The 21,070-nt window shown below is 44.4% G+C and overlaps 1 protein-coding gene across 2 annotated transcripts in view; it reads right to left on the bottom strand.

Annotated features, from left to right (window-relative positions):
• The window catches only part of LOC146822679 (molybdenum cofactor sulfurase-like), a 1,712,661-nt gene that overhangs the window by 304,065 nt on the left and 1,387,526 nt on the right, over window positions 1-21,070 (bottom strand). For both annotated transcript variants that reach the window (XM_085606872.1, XM_085606873.1), the window contains exon 13: window positions 4,859-4,997. In XM_085606872.1, coding sequence (XP_085462998.1) covers window positions 4,859-4,997 — 139 coding nt within the window. The remainder of the gene's footprint in view (window positions 1-4,858; window positions 4,998-21,070) is intronic.

The raw sequence follows: 21,070 nt of genomic DNA, 5'->3' as shown, positions 1-21,070 counted from the left end.
ATCGAGTACATTAAACTTAATTACTTGTGTGTGCCAGCTAACTCAGAGGTCACTAGAAACTTCTTGAATATACAAGAAGCGATTAGTTTCTGACAACCGCATAAACATGACAACTTTGTTTCCCTTAGAGTCGGTACAATCTCAGAACCGTGGAAACAATAGATAACAGTTTCACTCAGTCAATCATGCATGCTTCGTTTCTACAGAGTTGCACAGCAATAGAGACGGTGTTTCAATAAAAAGGGTGTATTGAACAGTCTTATTTCTCATGCAAGAGATATGAACTGCTACAATTGTAAAACAGGCTGCGAAGTACAATATGTACAGAGTTAGCAGTAAGATAAAATAATACTGCAATAGCATGGTTTGTAGCTATGACATATATTAATTAAAATACATACATAAATAACACAGGCTAAAATGTGAATACTCATCTGATGCTTCTAAATAGTTCTACCCCAGTGTACCTAACCATATGTAGTACGAGGTACGAAGTAAGGGCTGTTTTCTAAATTATAGCTAGCTATAGCTATAGTTTTAGTTTTGCCAAGAGTTGCCAAAAGTCTCTCGAAGTTCTAGTCTGCTCCATACCTTTAGAATGTGCGAGGTTGGAATCTCTTTCCGGGACTCGATATCTAACACCCCGCAAGGTGAGTCAGAAACACTGGAGCTGGATTCTCTGCGAGGAGGATGTCAGCGTCTGGTCAGTGCATCAGGCTGGAACTCGATTTCCTTCCGAACTTGCTGTGGCGAACCGCAAGTAGGCAGTCGAGCTGGATCGTACCTGAACCGTGGTTTGCGAGGGCAAGCGCAGGTATATTTATAACTTGAAGGTGTTTAGGAATGCCTGTATTGACGTAAAAGTCGGGCATCGGAACGTCATGAATGAACCCCTAAGGAAGAGATGTTCATGCATACTAAATGAGTTTCTGGAGAAATCAATATCCAAGCAAGGGAAGTTCCTGAAGGCTTAAGAGTCTGGTTTTCCAAGAACTCGTTGTGACGTGGATGGACGGATGTAGGAGACCATGCCGGTATTTGGTTAGCATGGACAATGCCTAAATAAGGGCTGGATTTTCTATGCCTAAATAAGGGCAATATGAATTGTACCTATATAAGGGCATAATTCGGGAAACCTATATACAAAATCTAAATCTACAAACAACAAGACAATAGTACCAAGTGGGAAAAAGAGAGAAAGTTGGCCCTCTGTCCCCGAGCAGGGTCGTAGTCATCATGGGATCAATCAGCCACACATCACAGGTGCTCATGTGAGGTCACATTACTGAGTAACAGGAGGAGAGAGCATGGAATAACACAGGGTCCTATCAAGCATTTGAGAGAGTGGCAGAGAAGGATGTCATTGTGTAGGGAAGGGATAATCCAATGTTGCTCATTAGACAGGGGTTACCTGGTCTATGAGGCCCAGAGAGAGAGAGAAATGTATCAGTCCCCACCCCATCATATGTTCAGAAGTGTTTGCAGGCCACCCCTACAGAAGTCAGTCTTGCATTTTACCACCAACAGGCAAAAACAAGTCTATCAAAGCATGCTACAGGCATATAAATCCTCCTTCAAAAATGATATGGACTTAGCCCTTGAGGTCTGAGGCAAGTTTTTGGATTGGTATTTCGGGTCAGAAGACCATGTTTTCTTGACCGCCTCAAGTCTTTCACGTTCCCGCTTCTCAAAGTCCTTGGTTGCATCTTCAATCTGGGGTTTGAAGGAGGATACTTGTTAAAGAGTCAAATGATGCCTCCAGCTGGCCTGTATCCATAATTCCCTGTGTACAGCCATCCTTGATGATGGGCATTCGCGCCAGGCTCAAGACGCCGAGGTGGATGCCCAACCATTGCAGTCAAGCCTCTCAGAAAAAAATCATTTTCGTTTAAGCATAGTTTCATGGGGAAAGTCCTGATTTATGTATTTCTTTAGAGTTGTCCCACGAAGGATGTAGAGTGCTGAGTGGTCGGTGTACGGCGGGAGCACAAACAAGCCTTGGCAAGGGTAACCCACGCAGAAGGACAAGGATGGATACGGTTCGGACCAGCAAGGTCCAGGAGACTCACAACAGCAAGGTGAGTCAGGGCAGGCCTGGTGCACCCAGAGGAGCCCAAGAAAAGCAAAGTTGACCCTCAAGCTATTTCACCAAATAGTAGTACATGGAGCACTCATGCAAGAAGGCTAGAGTTCTTGGTAGGAAATGGTGCCAGAGGTTGGGGCTACTAGGAGTCCAATGCACTTGTTTGGGAAACGCAAACAAGCTTATGCACTTGCAACTGTATGTGGTGCACATGGGTTCAGGTATTGCAGCCCCCACAAGGGATTCTGACCTCAAACTGTATTGCTGAAACCTTCCGAGTCCCTAGGAGCTCAGGGTCAGCAGACAGCACAGCAGTGTTGAGGTGCCTGCGGATGCAGGGGAGTGACTACTTCACTCCAAGGCAGATATCTTTGGTTGTCCTTGATGCTCCCAAGGTCCTGCACAGATCCTACATGGTGCATGGGCACAGACAATGCTTCAGACTGAAAGGGAGATGAAATCGTCCGAAACAAAGTCCAGAGTGTCCAGACGGTCAAAGTTCAGCGGTTTCTGGTTTAGAATCTTGTCCACATCGAATCTAAGGTCCTACAGCCAGGTAAGCTCTTTTGCACCAACGGGAGAGGGTTGTACAGATTCAGGGGACCCTCCCAGGGGAGGGTCCTGGACAGTGGGGAAGTTAGTCCCATGTCCTTTGTCCAGTTGCACGCCCAAGTAGGAGCCAAAGGCTCCCAGGACTGGTTTGAACTGGACTATGCACAGGAACTCCAAATGTACCCCTCACGCAGACTTTCGGAAGCTGGTAAATGCACCCACCCAGCCCTAATACACTAAATCCTGTCTAGGAGGTGGTCACACCTCCCTGTGGCAGGCTGCCTATTGTTCTGCCTTCCCCTGTTCGAGCTTGGCTCAGTAGCAGGAGGGCAGAACTGTGCCACTTGTCGGCAGCAACCATTTTGTGCTGCCCAGGACTAGAAGGCAGGTACCGGGAACACTAGGGGCCCAACGAAGCTCGCTTATGAAGGGTGGAATCATACTTCCCACACCGGTTAGTGGTGTGGGGGTATGATTCCAACATATTTGACACAAAACATGATAGGGTTAGTTTCAGCCGTTTTGGAGTTGGTCATTACGCAGTCGCATAATGCCACTCCATAAGTCGTAAATGGCTGCCTCACTGACAACCCGGGACAATAGACTCAGTAGGCTGCAGGGGTGTTCTGCTCATGCAGTGGCACCCTCTCACTTAGAACCAAGCACCCTGCCCTCAGGATTGTAAAGGCCTGCTAGAGGGGTGACTTAAAGGTTTTAATTGCAGTGACCCTTAGATAAGGTAAGCCTATATCTTAAGTAAGTGGTGCATGCACCAACTTACACAGGCTGCAATGGCATGCCTGTAGTTCCATTTTGCATCTCCTCTCATGGGTGGAATATCACATGCTTCAGGCCATGGGAGGCCTCTGGGGTACCTATGTCCTGTGTACATGGGTACCATATATTAGGGACTGACAAGGGTACCCCAGTAGCCAACATGTAGTGTACCTAAGTACATATCATAGCAGTCCACAGAAACCTATGTACGTTGGACAAATGGTCACAGCAAGGGCAGCTTCCTTAACGTTTAGGGGTTTCAGGACATGCTGACGATGGGTAAAGGAGTACCTTGAAGTTTTGCACTGAGTTACTGAAGGAAGTGACCCGATTAGGGTCACCCGGGTCACTCATGACCACCTCTCAGCCTTCCACACAAATGAAGAGTCGCCAGGCAGTAGAGAATATGAACCAATATATTTATTCAGATACACTTGAGCGGAGCCAGTCTAACCAGTCTCTTAGGATTGCTGCAGTTTGACTGACATCAGCAAACATGATGATACATCATGTACAATTCAGAACCAATGAAGGCACGCCCACAATGGAATGTTCCAGGCAGATGCAGCTACACAAAGAAGTACAGAAGGATAAGTTTCGATCCGGAGGCCGGGCACACACTATCTGCTACTCAACGTCGCTCCATCCGTGCCCACCGCTGGACTAGTGGGAGAAGGCCTCCATCTAGTGGAAAAGGTATGCGCTAATAAGAACAGTGTATTCATAGAGAAAAAGCAGAGCCGAACCTTGGAGAAATGAGACTTACCAAAAGCTGCTTTTTCATGAAGGGAAAGATCAGTTTCGATCATGGTTCAAAATGGCGGGCTAACAAAAAATGGTGCCGCAAATAGAACAATACATAATTAATACAGCGAAATTTATTTTAGTCTAACAGTTACTTTCCTTCAAAACAGAGGTGTAGCATGTAGCTGGAACATTGTACACCTTTGCTATAATTAGAGGGCTGAAGATGAAGGTGTATCTGATATTTCACCAGTTAAGAAAATAATGGTAGGTGAAGGTAATGGAGGGGTAATGCTTTCATCAGTTACCAGCAATCTGCATTTCTATAGTTCGCCTTTCTCTTCTCTGGCCCTTATACCCTCCCCAGCCAATCGTGGTGTGTCACTTCCCATCTCTGGTATGCTCGGGCATTATGTCCTCTCCCAGGTGTAGGAAAAGCATACCAAATGAAAAAGAAACATTTAGAAATGTGGAGGTCTAGCGATTGACATCCTGGTCCCCGCAGAACAACTGGGACAAGGAAGGGAAAATCGTTTGACAAAAGCTTCGAAACATATTTAAGACTGATATGGCTTTGAAGAAGTCCTGTTTCCTTTCTAATATAACATTCACATTGCTTGAAAATGATAGAACAATGTTTGTGTCTCCACATTCTTTTAACCGTTTGAAATTGTGTTGTCGCTTTAAGCTGCTAGCCCATACCTGGAAATGCAGCGCGCCGACTGAAAACGCCGACCACTCCTCTTCTTCAAACGCTCTGCTGCCGCCTACCACCAGGTTCGCCCGGAAACGTGGTATCAAATCTTCCAGAGGAAATCGCTCTTCGAGTGCCGCTCTATTCCTGCCCGGACCATCCATGATTGGGAGTGAAAAAGAATTAGAGAGAATAGTTATGTAAAAGGACATGTTACACTCGAGTATCATTAAATTGGGTAATAGTAACATATGTTGTTTACAGAACGGAGGATCAGCAGAGCTGTGGAGTGAAGCATTATATTAAAAAAACATTTTTACTAGTAGTAGCAGTACTATTTTTACTAATTTACTACTAAATACCCACTATGTTTCAAACAACTATTAATGTAAAGAGACAGATGTTGGATTGTTAAACTTCCAACACAAGCTCATAACCCTCAGTAACTACATCCTCAACTTTTGCCCTGAAAAATAAATAAAAACATTCTTACTTAGAGAGTAATGGAAAATGAATAGGAAAAAGTTTTGTTGTATTAACTTTAGTGCATGTACACTATTGTGAAATCGTTCACTGAACCATTACAAAACACAGAATGTGACATTAAAACTACCAAATTGAGGTGGCCAGCTATTTGAGGTACCCAGCTATTCAATTTCTAATACACCATTTATTTAACAGTGTGTTCAGTTCCATAAGGTCTACAAACAGATGTTTAATTCGCCTCCACTTGTAGACTGGGCTTGTCTCATCAGTGGCCCTTCGACAAAAAGATTTGACTGCAATTGGGTAGCCTATAAACTCTACATACTCAGCACACCTTAGGTCTATGAATCTACAGCAAAAAATGCATGCATTTCATCCAAGTTACCAACATTATAAACCTTCTTTGGTTTTCCAGCAAGCAGGACAGAATCCAAACTGACAATCCATTCCCTAAAATAATTATTGTATAACATTACCCTGTGGAACCTGTTTCAAGTGGCTGTGAGCTGAGGAGATACAGATGTCTTTGTGCTAGAAGTGCTGGCCACAGAAATCTTGCAAAACAAAGGTGAAAGCCGAAGGGGATGATTGAACATTGCAAGCAGTCACCCCCAGTCAACTGATCTGGGTTTAATCCATCATCATTCTTTAGCTCACTCTGCCACCTCAGTTCAGACATGGCCATATGGACATCAGTCTGACCCTGTGCCTCATAGGAACAGTCCAACCCGAACAGCCAAGCCATGTCTTCCCTGGACCGCAAACAAGCATCGTGGGACCGGTTTCTGGCTAATCACCTGTCATCAGCCAGGCTAGCTTGAATCCAGTGGCAAAGTGAGCAAGGGACCCACATCTGGGCATACCCTGCCAACTTAAGGTAAACAAAGCAAAACCAAAGGGGATGATGAACGTTTTTCATCATTCTTTAGCTCACTCCGCCACCCCAGTTCAGAAATGGCCATATGCAAATCAGTCTGACCCTGTGCCTCATGGGAACAGTCCAGCCCGAACTGCCAAGCCATGTCTTCCCAGGACAGGAAACAAGCATCCTGGGACCAGTTTCTGGCTAATCATCCATCATCAGCCAGGCTAGCTTGATTCCAGTGGCAAAGTGAGCAAGGGACCCACGTCTGGGCATACCCTGCCAACTTAGGGCGAAGAAAGCAAAACCAAAGGGGATGATGGACGTTTTCAGCATTCTTTAGCTCACTCTGCCACCATAGTTCAGACATGGCCATATGCAAATCAGTCTGACCCTGTGCCTCATGGAAACAGTCCAGCCCGAACTGCCAAGCCATGTCTTCCCTGGACCCGAAACAAGAATCCTGGGACCGGTTTCTGCCTAATCAGCCGTCATCAGCCAGGCTAGCTTGAATCCAGTGGCAAAGTGAGCAAGGAACCCTGTCAACTTAGGGCGGACAAAGCAAAACCAAAGGGGATGATGGACGTTTCATCATTCTTTAGCTCACTCCGCCACCCCAGTTCAGACATGGCCATGTGCAAATCAGTCTGACCCTGTGCCTCATGGGAACAGTCCAGCCAGAACTGCCAAGCCATGTTTTCCCTGGACTGCAAACAAGCATCCTGGAACCGGTTTCTGGCTAATCAGCTGTCATCAGCCGTCATCAGCCAGGCTAGCTTGAATCCAGTGGCAAAGTAAGCAAGGGACCCACGTCTGGGCATACCCTACCAACTTAGGGCGAACAAATAAATCTTGCACCAGGTGTACAGAGGTTGGCAGTACTGAAGCTCTTTTTGCCAGCTAGTAAAAATGTCTTTAGCCCTTAAACCATTTATAACTGTACAATTAGTGATAATATTCAGTTTAAGGCAGGTTCCATTTTGAATCACCTCTCACCAAGCCAGCTTCAAATTGTGTTTCGGCAATGTTTCCTTGACCCGTCAAGAGGCTGCCTGGCATAGACCACCTGGCCATATCAAAAACTTAGATCTAGAAATCTATTTGAGTGGTTTATTAATCTATATCCGGCATCAAGATCACTCTGGGCTGTGTTCTTTATTTCCAATCTCAGAACTCACATGACACTCAATGTATTTGACACATTTTTGTCAGACATCTCACATTTTTCAAGTTGCGTGTTTGACACATTTGAGTCAGAACTGTGACCACTTTCAAGTCTGCATCACTGAAACATCAACTACTTGTACCCGGAATCAAAACCAACTCAACCTCATCTGTTGGTTGAACCACTGAATTATTTAAACTGAAAAACAATGCAAATCAGATGGAGAAATTCACCTTGATCTGCCAGAGATTTAAATATGAGTAAAGTGCTGCTTTTGAAGATTTTTTTCCGACTTCCCTTTTTAAATACTTTGCACATTTTTGTCCCATTTGTGGAAAGGGGGGCGGGGGTAACCCAGTATTCCAGGCAACCTGGGTAGGAATACAGTATAAATGTACAGTGATTCTCTCAAATTAATATGAGTATATATTTTAATGAACTTGAGATTTGTCAACCTGTACAATAAAACCTAAACAAAACATTTTTATATCAAGAAGTTTACAAAATGGAAAAAGAACTTGTATTAATATTTATATAATACATTTGAATAGGACATGTAGATGCTCCTTGTGACAGTGCAGTGCAGGTGATTAGTAAGATCTAAATCAAACGATGCATTTTTAAAACAGAAAACATCTCCTGATAACTTTAGTCCCTCTGCTTCAGCACTGAAAGAGAACGATTGACTCCCTCTCATGCCTGCTGCCTGCTATCCTTTTGATCTAGGGTTACATAATTATTCCCTAGGGAAGATTAGTAGTCATATACAATCTGTTCCTTCTCTAGCTACGGCATTATAAGCTGGCCTCCAAAACACTTGGTGAATCTAACAGCCCAGGCCATAGATTAGACTATTGAGTATGTCCTCCTCTGGGATTTGCTGTCTCCCTCATTAACCAGCCAAGGAACATCCCTTTAATCTACTCTCATGGGACATAGAGGGATTATGTTCCAAGCTACTTGATCAATGATGATGAATGGCTTGACTTGGTAGATAACTATCATGTATTAATATTTCAGGAAACATGGGCAACCAAACCTACTCATAGAATGGGCTACACAACCTTTTTCATTGGTGCACAGCCTTCTACGTCAGTGTGAGCTTTGGGCGGGTTGATTACCTGGGTAAATATATCACTGAATTGTGCTATAACACTATTGCAGATTGACTTCTCTGACATACTGGGCCTGACCTTTTTTGGACCTCAAGGTCTGAAGGACAACCTTTCTTCTTTTTCAAATTGCCCACTCTCTCGCAATAAGAAGTCCCCAGCCATTGCTCTTCTCAACTTGCACCTTTCTAACTTAAGATCAAGGCCTTAGCTTTTGATTGGTGGTGATTTTACTGTTGCCTTCGATACGCTAGAGAGTATAAATGTAATGGAAGAGATAGATAAATTTAGAGGTATTCCTTCATCAGGGCCCCATTTGCACCTTCCACCACAAGTGCAATTCAGCTTGCCCAACTGACTCTTTGCCACAGTTTGAAAGCCTGCAATGGTCAATCAAAATCTAACCAATCAAGTTTGTAGACCTTTAAGTGAGGAATGTATGAAAGCAGGATAGATTACCTCATTTTAGATATAGCTCTGTTGGATAAGATGCTTAATTATTTAGTAATACCAAACACGGATGGTGATCATTGGCCGCTACCACTTAATCTAACTCCTGGCTGGTTTACGCATCATTCTGAGCAAAGTAGTTTAAATCAAATAAAGCCCCTCATCAGTAATAATTATAGATTGATTAAATGGCCAAAGGTGCTAGCTAATTTTAAAAATCAAACTGAGAGTTATAACCTTTTCTATCTGTCACATGCTCCATATGTGGATCTTCCAAAGCATGATATTCTTATAGTTACTATTCAACAATTATATGATTATTTAAGGAATCTCTTCAAAATGCCCCTTCGAGGTCCACCATCTATTTTGCCTGCTGCCAGGAAAAGTAATCCATGGTATAACATGGAATGCCATAAAGCCAAAACGTTCTTAATTTGTGCAATTAAATCCTGCATTCCATCTAAGATCTGGAAAGCTAGATCTGATTATAAGTTTATAAATTAAAGCAAAGGACAATCCGGATTGACCTCTTGGAGGCTTTGAGAGCTAAAGCTGTGACATCTTTCTGACATATAATCTCACATGGTAGCAGACAGGGTTGACGTCTCCTTGATTATTGGATACAGACTCCAGTACAGGTCTCTCATTTTGAGAACCTCTGTACCTTTATTGGGTGCCTCTATGACAATAGATTCCAATGAGCTCTATGGGCCTTGGTGCTCTACTCCTGAAGCAGTTTACTTTTTCTCCACAGCTGATAAAATGGCTGCAATAGATACATCAACACCAGGCAAAGAACGGGGACATGACAAAATTCAATAGGTTCTTTTTCGCTATGGTTCGCAATTGTGTTCCCCTTATATAAACTTATTAGCAAATGCATTAATTGAAGGAGTGGCGATCTCCGAATCTTGGCGCAGGGCTACAATTGTCCCTATGTACAAAAAAGGGGGCGCTGCAATGCCAAGGAACTATAGACTGAGATGTCTAGTAGATAATCTTTAAAAGATCTTTGCCTGGCAGGTTTTGAACAAACTTGAACAGTTTATGTCAGATAATAACTTCCTTTCCTCAGGTTTCAGAGCCAAAATAGGCACAGGTGATCAAATGTTTCATTTTGCACTTATTTACTGGAAATATGTTATCGTTTTAAGGATTATTTTTATATTGAATTTGCCGACCTCCAGTCAGCTTTTGATCTGGTCCCAAGGCACTGAATTTGGGAAACGCTTAGATCAATGGGTCTGCCTGCCTCTTTATTGTCGGTCATTATTAGATTGCATGAGAACAACTATGCTGAAGTGTATGGGGGCAAAGAGGGCAAACTCATGGAACACATTTGAGTGGAAACTGGGGTGAGACAGGGTGTGTTCTTGCCCCCCCTCATTTCTCCTTTTTTATTATCTACGTTTTTTAAAGATCTGATGGGATGTATCCAAGATTCTACCAAATTAAATGACTCTCCTATATCTGCACCATGCTTTGGTGAGGATACCCTTCTCTTGTCTAAAACGCCTAGGAGCTTACAAAATCTTCTTTTAAGTTTAAAGATTATTGATTGATTGATTAATTGATTAGTAAGATATATGTATACATAATAGTGGCTGTGTAACCAATTATCTTTTAAATAAGCGTTGCCCAATACACTATTGTCAGACTGAACATCACCTTGGGAATTTATATCACTGACGATAAGAAATTGCTGCTCATCTGAATTCATTTCAACAGAGCCTAGATTTGTTGACGAGTGTTCTATGACATATATTAACAGCAGAAAATGCTACCACCATCTTTCCATGATGAAAACTCTGTACTTAAGTAACTGACAGGGTCAAAACGTTGACATATTTAATTTACTGGGTGGTCATTCATTGTATGAACAAAAAGCCCGGTCTAGTATTTCAGGACCTGGAGGTGATTATGTGAACAAACCTGTGTCAGTTGAAAAGAGAGTCAGGGTGAGGCTAAGAGTGGGCTAGTTGACTGTGTAGAAGTTAGCTGAAAGGTACAGCAATATCAGAAGGTGGGAGTCATCTTCATCTGTGGTTAGAAGGGCATCATCTAAAATGTGTAAGTTAGAGGTCTCTGTGCTGCAGTATGATCTAACGCCAGAATGGTAGTTGTGCAGGCACTGCAAGCAACTGAAACACAGTTAGAGAGCAATCCAAAGAGAATCGCACAAGCAAGCATTCAAATCCACATAGCTATACTACCACCAGCAAATTCAAGAAACCAAAAGGAAGGCCGTATCTGAGAGTAGAACAACAACAGCTCCAACATCAGCAAGGACATTTTCACTATCCCCAAGGACTCCACCACACCAGAAGTAACCATTACTAACATTATCCCTACCATCCCTAGGACTGTGTTAAGACCTCTCAGAATTCTTCTGCAACAAAATCACATCCATCTACACCAATTTCAACTCTCAACTGGCCCCATCAACGATGAAATAAATCTGCCAGTATCGAACAATGCCAACATCCAGGCAACATGGAGCACTATTACCACCGAGGAGACCCCAGCAATCACGAAGACAATCCAATCTGGAACCTATATAGCCCTTACCACAACACACTTTTGCAAAGGCTCAATCCTCATCATGAAAGCCATCAACCTCATCCTCAACACCTCCATCGTCACAGCCACTTTCCCTGAAACATAGAAACATACAGCTGTCAACACCTCCTTGAAGAACCCTTTGCAGACCCCTGAAAACTCACGGACTACCGAACAATATCTCATCTACCATACCCAGCCAAGATCCTACAAAAAGCCATCAATAGATAGATGCCTCGCTGACCACCTCACCAATCACCAGTTGCTCAATGTCATGCAATAAGGTTTTAGTCCAAACCACAGCACAAATACAGCCCTTATCACAGTAACAGGTGACATCTGGATGATCCTCCACAGAGGAGAAACCGCAGCCCTCATCCTTCTCAACCTCTCCCTAGCCTTCGACACAGTCTCCCATACCCATCCTGAACAGATGACATCATGAGGCTGGCATCCAAGGATCCACCTTCAAATGGATCTGCACCTTTGTTATCCAAAGAACAAAGACAGTCAACATGTCACCAACCTCTACTGAAGCCCAGAAACTCATTTAAGGAGTCTTGGAGAGTTCCTCGCTGTAACACGTCAAGCATCCTGCACCCTAGCTTGAATAAACTCACTCCAAACTACAACTTCCATAATGCACCCTGTGCCAAAATCCAGTAACCGTGTTTGTGTGTTGCCACAAAGTATCACCTGAATCGTATTATCAGGTGACTAGGTTAGGATAAAGGAGGGCTTCTCACACCCCACAATGCTTGGCTTACACCTATGTTGTGTGGACCATGCCCTCCCCTGAACCGGATTCCCTCGTTTGTACTTCCTGCTTGGCTGTGATTGCTTTGGGATTACGACGTGCCTGTGAAACCTCTTGGATCTACGTGAGGATTATTCCTGTGCTGTCTTTAAAGGTTTACTGCGTGCTTCCCTTTCTAGGTCTCGCCTAGCGTTGCAGCGCGAATGCGCTGCCATCGCTTTGCGAGGCATGCAGTATACACTATAGTGTGGAAGCTTTGTGGAAGCTCCGCCCACTCTCTGGCCCATCTTCTTTATTGGATTAGGTTCTCAATGCTGCCTTCCGATTGGTTGTAAGTGTGTTAGTCCCTCCCCATAACAGCCATGTCAGTCATTTGTGTCCTTTCACAGCTACTGGGCCCTTAACAGCACAGACTACTTTCTTCTTCATAGGTCTCACCTAGCGTTGCAGCGCAAATGCGCTGCAATCGCTTTGCGAGGCATGTAGTATACACTAAAGTGTGGAAGCTTTGTGGAAGCTCCGCCCACTCTCCATCCCACCTTCTTCACTGGCTTAGGTTCTAAATGTTGCCTTCTGATTGGTTTTAAGCTTGCTAGTCCCTCCCCATAACAGCCATGTCAGTCATTTGTGTCCTTCCACGGCTACTGGCCCCTTCACAGCACAGACTACTTTCTTCCTGTGCCCCCCTCCCGCAGTCCGATGCCTTCTCGTAGCCTCCCCCATGCCTCATCGCCCGCATTCATTGCTATTTGCAATGCAATAGGTCTCGCTTAAATGCGAGTCCTATTGCATTGCCAATGCTTGTTGGTATTACTCTAATCTGTTTCACGCAGTGCTTTAGGGTCACGACATTATATAACCTACCCTGTGGATGAGACAATATCCGCGGTTCAGCAATTAGAAAATGTATGCTCTCCGGCTTTCCCTTATTCGCGGCGCCAATGCCAGTGCCGACAGAGCCCACAAGAGGGCAGCAGAGCTCCAAACAAAATGACTTCGCAACAATTTATTTTCAAGACAATCAAACTGTCCATCTCAGAACCCTCATTTCAATGTACGCTGCAGAATATGAAAATCCTCTATTTCCATACATGTGGGCTAAGTAAAATTCAGCAATCCAACACATGTAAGAACTGATTTCTAACATTTTCAATTGTGCACCCCAGGGAGCATTGGCCTCTTGTTCCGATCACTATATTGCTTCAAGAGGAAAGGTTTATCCATTTGTTAAAAAGAGTGGCTTAAGTTTTTTTTACACTGGAAAATAAACATCTCGGATTTAATTTAAAAAATCAGAGATTTAAGTACTCGAACATTCCTTGCAGAGTACAAACGTGTCCCCTTCCTCTCCTAGCCCGACCAGTCTCCTGTATTTGACAATCTCTTGGGGCTCCCAGACATTTCCCAGCTCACAGCGCGGGCAAGAAGATGTACTCTGCAGGAGGAAGAGAGGCTCTGCTGCAGGGTGAACCGTGCGCAGCTTGTTCTAAAACCCACGGCATTGCAAATATGCATTAAGTAAATTTAAAAATGACTGAAAAGGCTTCTCTTTGCTACAGAGTACATGCAGTTCTCTTAGTTTATTGACTCGTTCAAGTAAGCGTATTGTGAAGCTGTGGTGCGCCAGACCCCTGGACTGCTCACTTCACTGGTGTTACATTTTGAAATAATACAGCCTGCTGTGACCGCTGTGTGTATCTCCCAGTCTCTCCTGAGGCTTGCCCAGCACCATGCTGTCATGACACTGCTAAATGCGCCAGCAGGAGTCCACGAGTCAGCTGACTCTAATTAATGTATGCTATAGGCCCCTAGGCAGCTGGGCTCTGCTTTAGGGCCTCTGACACCCTGTTAGGTGGTTCTGCACACAAGTCCTTGCTCCTTTTAGTATTAATTCTTAGCGGAGCCATTTGACCTGCTTTCTAGCTGTCCGCTTTTTTTCTCCCTAGTGGTGACATCTGAGGCTAATATTAGTAGTTACTTCACAAGTCTTACTTTCCTGCTTACAGCATTCGCTTATGAATAAGGTGGCCCTGCAGTGACAGCTTTACCGACTTAGTTCACCCCACTGCAGGTGAAAAACCTTTCCCCATCACATACATTTTTTTCATGGCCTTGTCTTGGACAACAAACACCACCTGGTAAAAGTGATTTGTTTTATTGTCCTTGTTTTACCATGCTCCTTTTCTTTTCCTTTTGTCTAATTGGCATTGCTTCTGCCTTTTTATTCTTATTAGTCAATACATTATGCCAACCAAAATTCACAAGTTTATTATATGATCAGCATTGTACAAGAGAAGCAATAAAATAGCAATAGAATAAAACACATACTTCCTATCACTTTTATGAAATATTTAAGTAAACAAGACTCGGTGTCAAGAACAGAAGTATGGGCATGGTCTTCAATGCTATGTCATGTGAAGTGATGCTCGCCCTCTTTCATATCTGCCAAGGTTTCAGATTGCTATGTATGATATTTTGATAATTTCGTTGTAATTATGACTCAGCCTCCTCATGAATTTGCAGCAGTTTTAAGATCTTATAGTTTCTCGTTGCTCAAATGGGTCAAATTTCTGATATTTATGTTTCCCTCATCTTTTATTGGTTGATTTTGCTAGCAAGAAAAGTGTCACTCATAGTGGTTCTAATGGCACAGAAATTATGAAAATGTCACACATAGCAATCTAAAACCTTGGCAGCTATGCTCTTGGGTAATTTCCGCGTTTCCTGCCTCGTGCTTCAGCCGCTCGGTGTTTCTCCCACCAGAACACCGGAGCAGTAAACCCCAAGCCCTGCAGCGCACAAGGAACTTCACTTCCATTACAGTCCATTAAAGGAGCAAGTTGGTCAGAGCACGAGCCCGAAGCACTGCCACACGCGGGGTGTGTGAGCCTGCAAGTGGAATGTGAATAGCAAAGCACTGCACCACAGTGGGATGAGTGCTGTGTGCATCGTCGAAGGAAAAGTATTTTTCAGATGCGTCAGTGCTTAATTTTTCAAAAATTGAGTACCGGTGCCCAAAGCTCTGCTCGGAAGCCCTATTAAATAAATGTCGGCGGGCCGAATACCATGACTCTCAAGAACTGAAACCACCCCAGGCCTCTTTAATCCAGTACCTGACACCCTTGGCTCGTTTTTTCCTCTTGCTGGATCCTGCGGTCTCCCTTTGTGACGGTACTTAAGTCTTTCTCATCCTCCTTCTTTCCCCTTTGTTTAGGTCGAGCATTCGAGACCTCTTGTATATACTTTAGTATATACTTATTATATACTTATATGTGTATGTACTATGTGGGCTCTAGAGATCAGCCCTAGGACTTGTCTGCTTCCGCTTAAGGACTTTTTTTTCTGTTCAACTGCCTCTATTTGTCATGATAGAAAACGACCAGCAGAGGTCATCAAAATACCAGAATCACTTTAGCATGCTCTAGATTCCAGTCCATAGAAATTGTCTTCCACAAGCACCCGTAGACAAAAATATTTTTTTCAAATCTTGTATTTTCAGTGATATGACCACCGAAGGCCCTGATTTTATATTTAAAACAGAGCTTTGGCCTATACCATCTCCCGCTGAAAGGCAATATTTCTCTCCATGTGTTCCCATACCTGGCGTGTCCCGCAGTTTGGTGCTTACTCTCCCTCCATTTTAAAGAACAGTAGATGTTCAGCACCCAGGCTAATGTGCTGCATAGCTAAATACATATAGGTTCCCAAAGGCGAGACTGATTGCATTGCAAATGCTTGTTCATGTTTACCCTCTGCTCAGGATATTCATAGCCTGGAGCAGTTCATTGCAATTATTTTTGTTTCAAAAGAGCCCTTACCGAGTGAGGCTGCCTGACTCTCCTCGACTCTTCAAGCACAGCTGCTTGGAATTGGGAGTCTGGAATTATCAGTGCAGTGTGTGTAGGCGCTGAAGCTCGAGGATGCCTTTCCCTGCAGTCTTCATACTCGGCAGATGCTAAGCTACAAATCCTGAATACTTCAGCATCGTGTGTAACTGCGCTGAACTCTGAGACTGCCTGCTTTTAACCTTTTGCTGTTTGAAAACCCTTTGAGCCTTGAAGAAAGTGTTCTTCCGGTCAGCATAGAGACTCACTGTTAACAGAGGCTGTCTGTCTCACTTTGTTTGCTAATTTATGCTCAGAAATGGAAACAAATTATCACGTTCGGGACCCATGCTTTGCAAACCTTTTTTTTCTTGTGGTTGTGTGCACTTCCAAAGATTCAAGTTACTGGTCACAACGAAGGCAGACGTAGGCTTCTGATGTGCTAAACTAAAGGAATACTTATACAGTGAAGTGCTCTGCCTCAACATTCTGTATACTATTTTTACCTGAAGAGACATCTATTATGTGTTACTTGCCTGAGAACTTCAAGGTCACATTTCATTTATACTTGTGAGTATGTGGTGGTGCACAATCAACGTATCCAATATTGAATCAGTTTGTACAAGCTAGCCACAGTTAGAGTTACTGGGAATACTTAATTAATGCTTGTTGTTCGTCTTCTTTTTTTCCTTTTTTTAATTTCTTTTTATTTCCTGTTTATGCAGTAATTGGGAAGAGAATAAGGAGTATTACTGCGGCTAAACCCTGTCCGCTTCTTGTCGTCACCTGGTGGTCCCCCTGGTGGTCCATCACTTTCTCTCTTCTCTCCCAGAAGGCAGTAGTCAATACAAGAGTGACTACTAAAACTCTGTTTGGCTCTATCTTAGGGGAGAGCTGGGATACATCTTCACTCCCGTGGATTCTGGTTCTTCTGCAAGCTTGAAGTAAGTCCCTATACTCGCTCAGCGCATCATCATCTACATGACAATGCTGGCAGATGTCATCCACGTACACAACATCAACAAACTCACCTACACCGATGACATACAACTAATATTGCCCCTCTCAGACAGAACACCTAACACCAGAAAAAAATTCAAATCCTGTATGACCAAGGAGGCAACCTGGATAAAGTCCAACTGCCTTGAAATCAAAAAGAACAAAACCAAAGTTGTGATCTTCAGAACAGATGCCTCACCATAGGACTTCGACTGGTGGGCTACAGACCTCTGGCCCACCCTCACCTCCAGCACACAAGCAAGAAGCCTCAGAATTATCACCAACGGCAAACTGGGCATATCTGCTCATGTCAATGCAATCACCATGGCCTGTTCTACATCCTGTGGAGGCTGAAAAAGATTTTCAAGTGGCTACCTAACAACACCAGTTAAACCATAAAATAAGTCCTCGTCACCAGCCCATTTGGCTACAGGAACACATCTAGATGCTGGAATCACCAACTAACTCACAAAAAGACTTCAGACCATCCAGAACATAGCAGCCAGACTGTTCCTCCACATCTCATGCCACACCACACCTAAGGGAGCTACACTGGCTCCCTTTACATAAGCACACACAGTTCAAGCTACTTACTGTAGAAAAGTAGTACCTGCTTCTTATGGTTACCCCCACTTTTTGCTGATGTATCACTGTTTTTAGACTAGTCTGACTGGGATCCTGCTATCCAGGACACCAGTCTATCTGCTTTCTCCCTTAAAATTCTATGTATGTACTTTAGGTACACTCCAGATTGGATACTGGGGTACCCTTATCAGTCCCTAGTATATGGTACATCATGTATCCAGGGCATAGGTACCCCAGAGGCCTCCCATGGGCTGAAACATGTTTTATGCCACCCAGGAGAGGCCATTCAAAATGAAACCACAGGTCTGCTACAGCAGCCTGTGTAAGCTGGTGCTTGCACCACTTACTTAGATATAGGTTCCCTATATCTTTCTAAATCACTACACTAATAAACCTATCCGTCACCCCTATGGCAGGCCTAATCAATCCTCAAGTCAGGGTGCTGGGTTTTACGTGAGAGGGTGCCCCTGCATGAGCAGAGCCCCTCTGCAGCATTCGGAGACCATTTTCCGGGGTTGTTTGTGATACAGCCAGACATAAAGGTTAAGTTGGATTATAAACTCGCTGTAAATGCTAACTTTAAAACGGCTGCTTAGAAACATGTATTGTTTGGTGTCAAACACCTTGGAATCATACCTCCACACCAGTAACAGGTGTGGGCGGTATAATTCCACCCTTCTCAAACCACTACTGTGGGTTACCAGTCTACCCCGTACCAGCATTCTCGACCCGGGCAGCACTAAATGGCCGCTGCCAGCCACAGACACGATTCTGCTCTCCTGCTACTGAGCAAGCTCGCGCAGAGGAAGGCATGATAATAGGCATCATGTCACAGGGAGGTGCGGCCAACTCCCAGACAGGGTTTAGTGTATTGGGGCTGGGTGAGTGCACTCTGAGAGTGCCAGAAAGTCTGTACTGGGGGCACATTTGGTGTCTCTGTGCATAGTCCAGCTCAGGACAGTTCTGGGAGCCACTGACTCCTGCTCTGGCGTGAAATTGGACAAAGGACATGAGTGTAGCCACCCCTCTGTCCTGCCCCTCCCTTAGGAGGGTCCCCTGAATCGGTCCAACCCTTTCCCATGGGTAAGTGGGTTACCTGGCTACAGGACTTTAGATTTTACCTGGACAAGATTCTACTAAGAAGAAACCAAGTACTTCGACTGCCTGCACGACGCTGGACGACTGAAGAATCTCCCTTGGAGTAAAGGAGTTACTCCCCTGCACTAGCAGGCACCTATGAGCATCTGACCGGCTTGCATCTCCCGAGCTCCTGAGGACTCCGAAGATTTCAGCAACACGGGTGGTGTGTTTCTGAAGATCTGCCCTCTCAGCGATTCTGAGACCAGTGTTCCTCGTGGGGACCGGGTGACCTGAACCCCTGTGCACCGCGTACATTAGCAAGTGCATATGCTTGTTGGCGACCCCTGAGCTTGTACATTGGACTTTGAATAGTCCTGACCCCGAGCAGTATATGCACTGAAGAAATCTGGTCTCCTCGCACTGAGTGCACTGTGGGCTGGTGCTTTGCAGACTTGCTTGAGGTCTCCTCGCAATCCCTGGTCTGTTGGCCTGTGGGTCCTGACGAGGGTCACCTTGTTTGTTCTTGGGCTTCTCTAGTGGCTCCAGATGTGCCCTGACTCCCCATTGCTTGGAGAGTTCCCTGGACCTTTCTGGTCTACACCGTAACCTGTTTGTCCTTCCTGCATGTGTTGCATTTGCCAAGGCTTGTTGGTGCTCCAGCCGGGTATCAACCCCTGAGCACTCGACATCCTTTGTGGGAAAGCTCACTTCCAGATCCTGGTTGTCCTCGACATCTCCTGGTCCCGGTGGCTGCAGAGTGAAGCATCCTTTCTTTGCACCTGAAGCACCCGACATCGATGGGCATTCGACTGCCGAGCCCCTGGTAACCTGAAGTGACCCAGAGTCTGTCCCCTCTGCTTTCAGGTTCCTCTCATCTAGAATCCAGGCTTGGATTCCACCAGACACTCTTTGCCTTCCCGGCAGCAGTACTTCTTTGCAGCTCTCAATTGAACAACGACAAAGGTTTCTGACACCACTTGACCCCTATGCACCTGGCTCCTCTGGGATAGGTAACACTGGTACTTCAGTACTCACTGGTGGGTTGGCTCTAGAACCTCCAATGTTTCAAAGGATTTGCTTGAATTCCTCGTAGAAGTGTCCTTAAACTATAACTTTGCAACCGTAACGTGTCGTGTTTCCTCACTGCACCCGTCCTCCGTGGGCTCCCTGTGTCACTGCCATGGGTGGTTTCTTGGGGTCCCAGCGATTCTACGTGCTCTAGGCACTGTGTCTAGTCAAATCGTGATTGTTATACAATTTTTTTAGTATATGGTTTGGTCTCCCCCTGCAGCCCGCTGTGTATTGTGCTACTTATGAATGTTCTATTGATTCAGTATTGTGCGCTTTGTGTTCTAATCTTGTGTAGAGACTAGTAGAGAGTGTTATATTAATAAATACATATTTTTACATAACTACTGTGTGGTTCTCCTTTCATTTAGCCATTCAGGTGGTGATATTCTGATAAAACAAGCTGCTTTACGTTCCTTCAAGATTAAGCCTGAAGGCTGCTCCCCACAGCTACCACTAGGATAGCTTTCTAAAGATGATCTTTGACCTCATACATCATAAGGGTCGTGTGGACTGGTACAGGGTGCCCACTTTAATTAGTGAACGCATATACCAGACCACCTTCTCTCACTTACTCACACATAAAAAGCATTACACAGCACTGATGGGTGACATGTTGTACCACATTCAATGTGTTGATGAAGTTGAGGACAGTGTCTCTTGTTTTGTTGGAGCTTGTGTAGCCTGGGATGTTGCAGTAGCCCAAGAGGTTAGTTGGGCATATAGGATGGACGGGGTGGTGAGGACATTTAAGAAATCATAAATGAAGTATAGGTTTGGGAGTGATTGTGGGGATGGACAGTATGAGGTGCTGGAAAAGGCACATGATTATATCTTACCCTTTAAGTTTCAGTGGAACTGGAAGGATTCAAGGGTCTGACCCTAGCCAGCCCAATCATTCAATGCACGTCTCTCTGTGAGGGAGTGTGTGAGTAGCGAGGACATTTATGTACTGAAAAGTTAGAATGTATCATCAGCACTCCGACTTTCACAGGCATGGAAGACTTCAACAGGGATGTTAACACCAACTGCTGCTTCCAGTTACTGGATGAAATAGGTGCAATAACTAGGGATTCCTCTTCCACTGGGGGCTCAAGCAGAAATGTGATATAGTAGACCCACAGGGAACAGTCAGGAAAAAGAAAACACATACATAAAAGAAAACAGACAACAGAAAAATTCAAGCAACCGACCTGCTGAAAAGTATATGAAATAAGGTTGCAAAATTTGGTAATTTCTGTATTTTACTCATACTGATGAAATAAAACACTTC

This window comes from Triturus cristatus, chromosome 5_2 (genome assembly GCF_964204655.1).
Source record: "Triturus cristatus chromosome 5_2, aTriCri1.1, whole genome shotgun sequence".
Classification (NCBI taxonomy): domain Eukaryota; kingdom Metazoa; phylum Chordata; class Amphibia; order Caudata; family Salamandridae; genus Triturus; species Triturus cristatus.
This window is presented reverse-complemented; position numbering and strand designations above follow the sequence as displayed.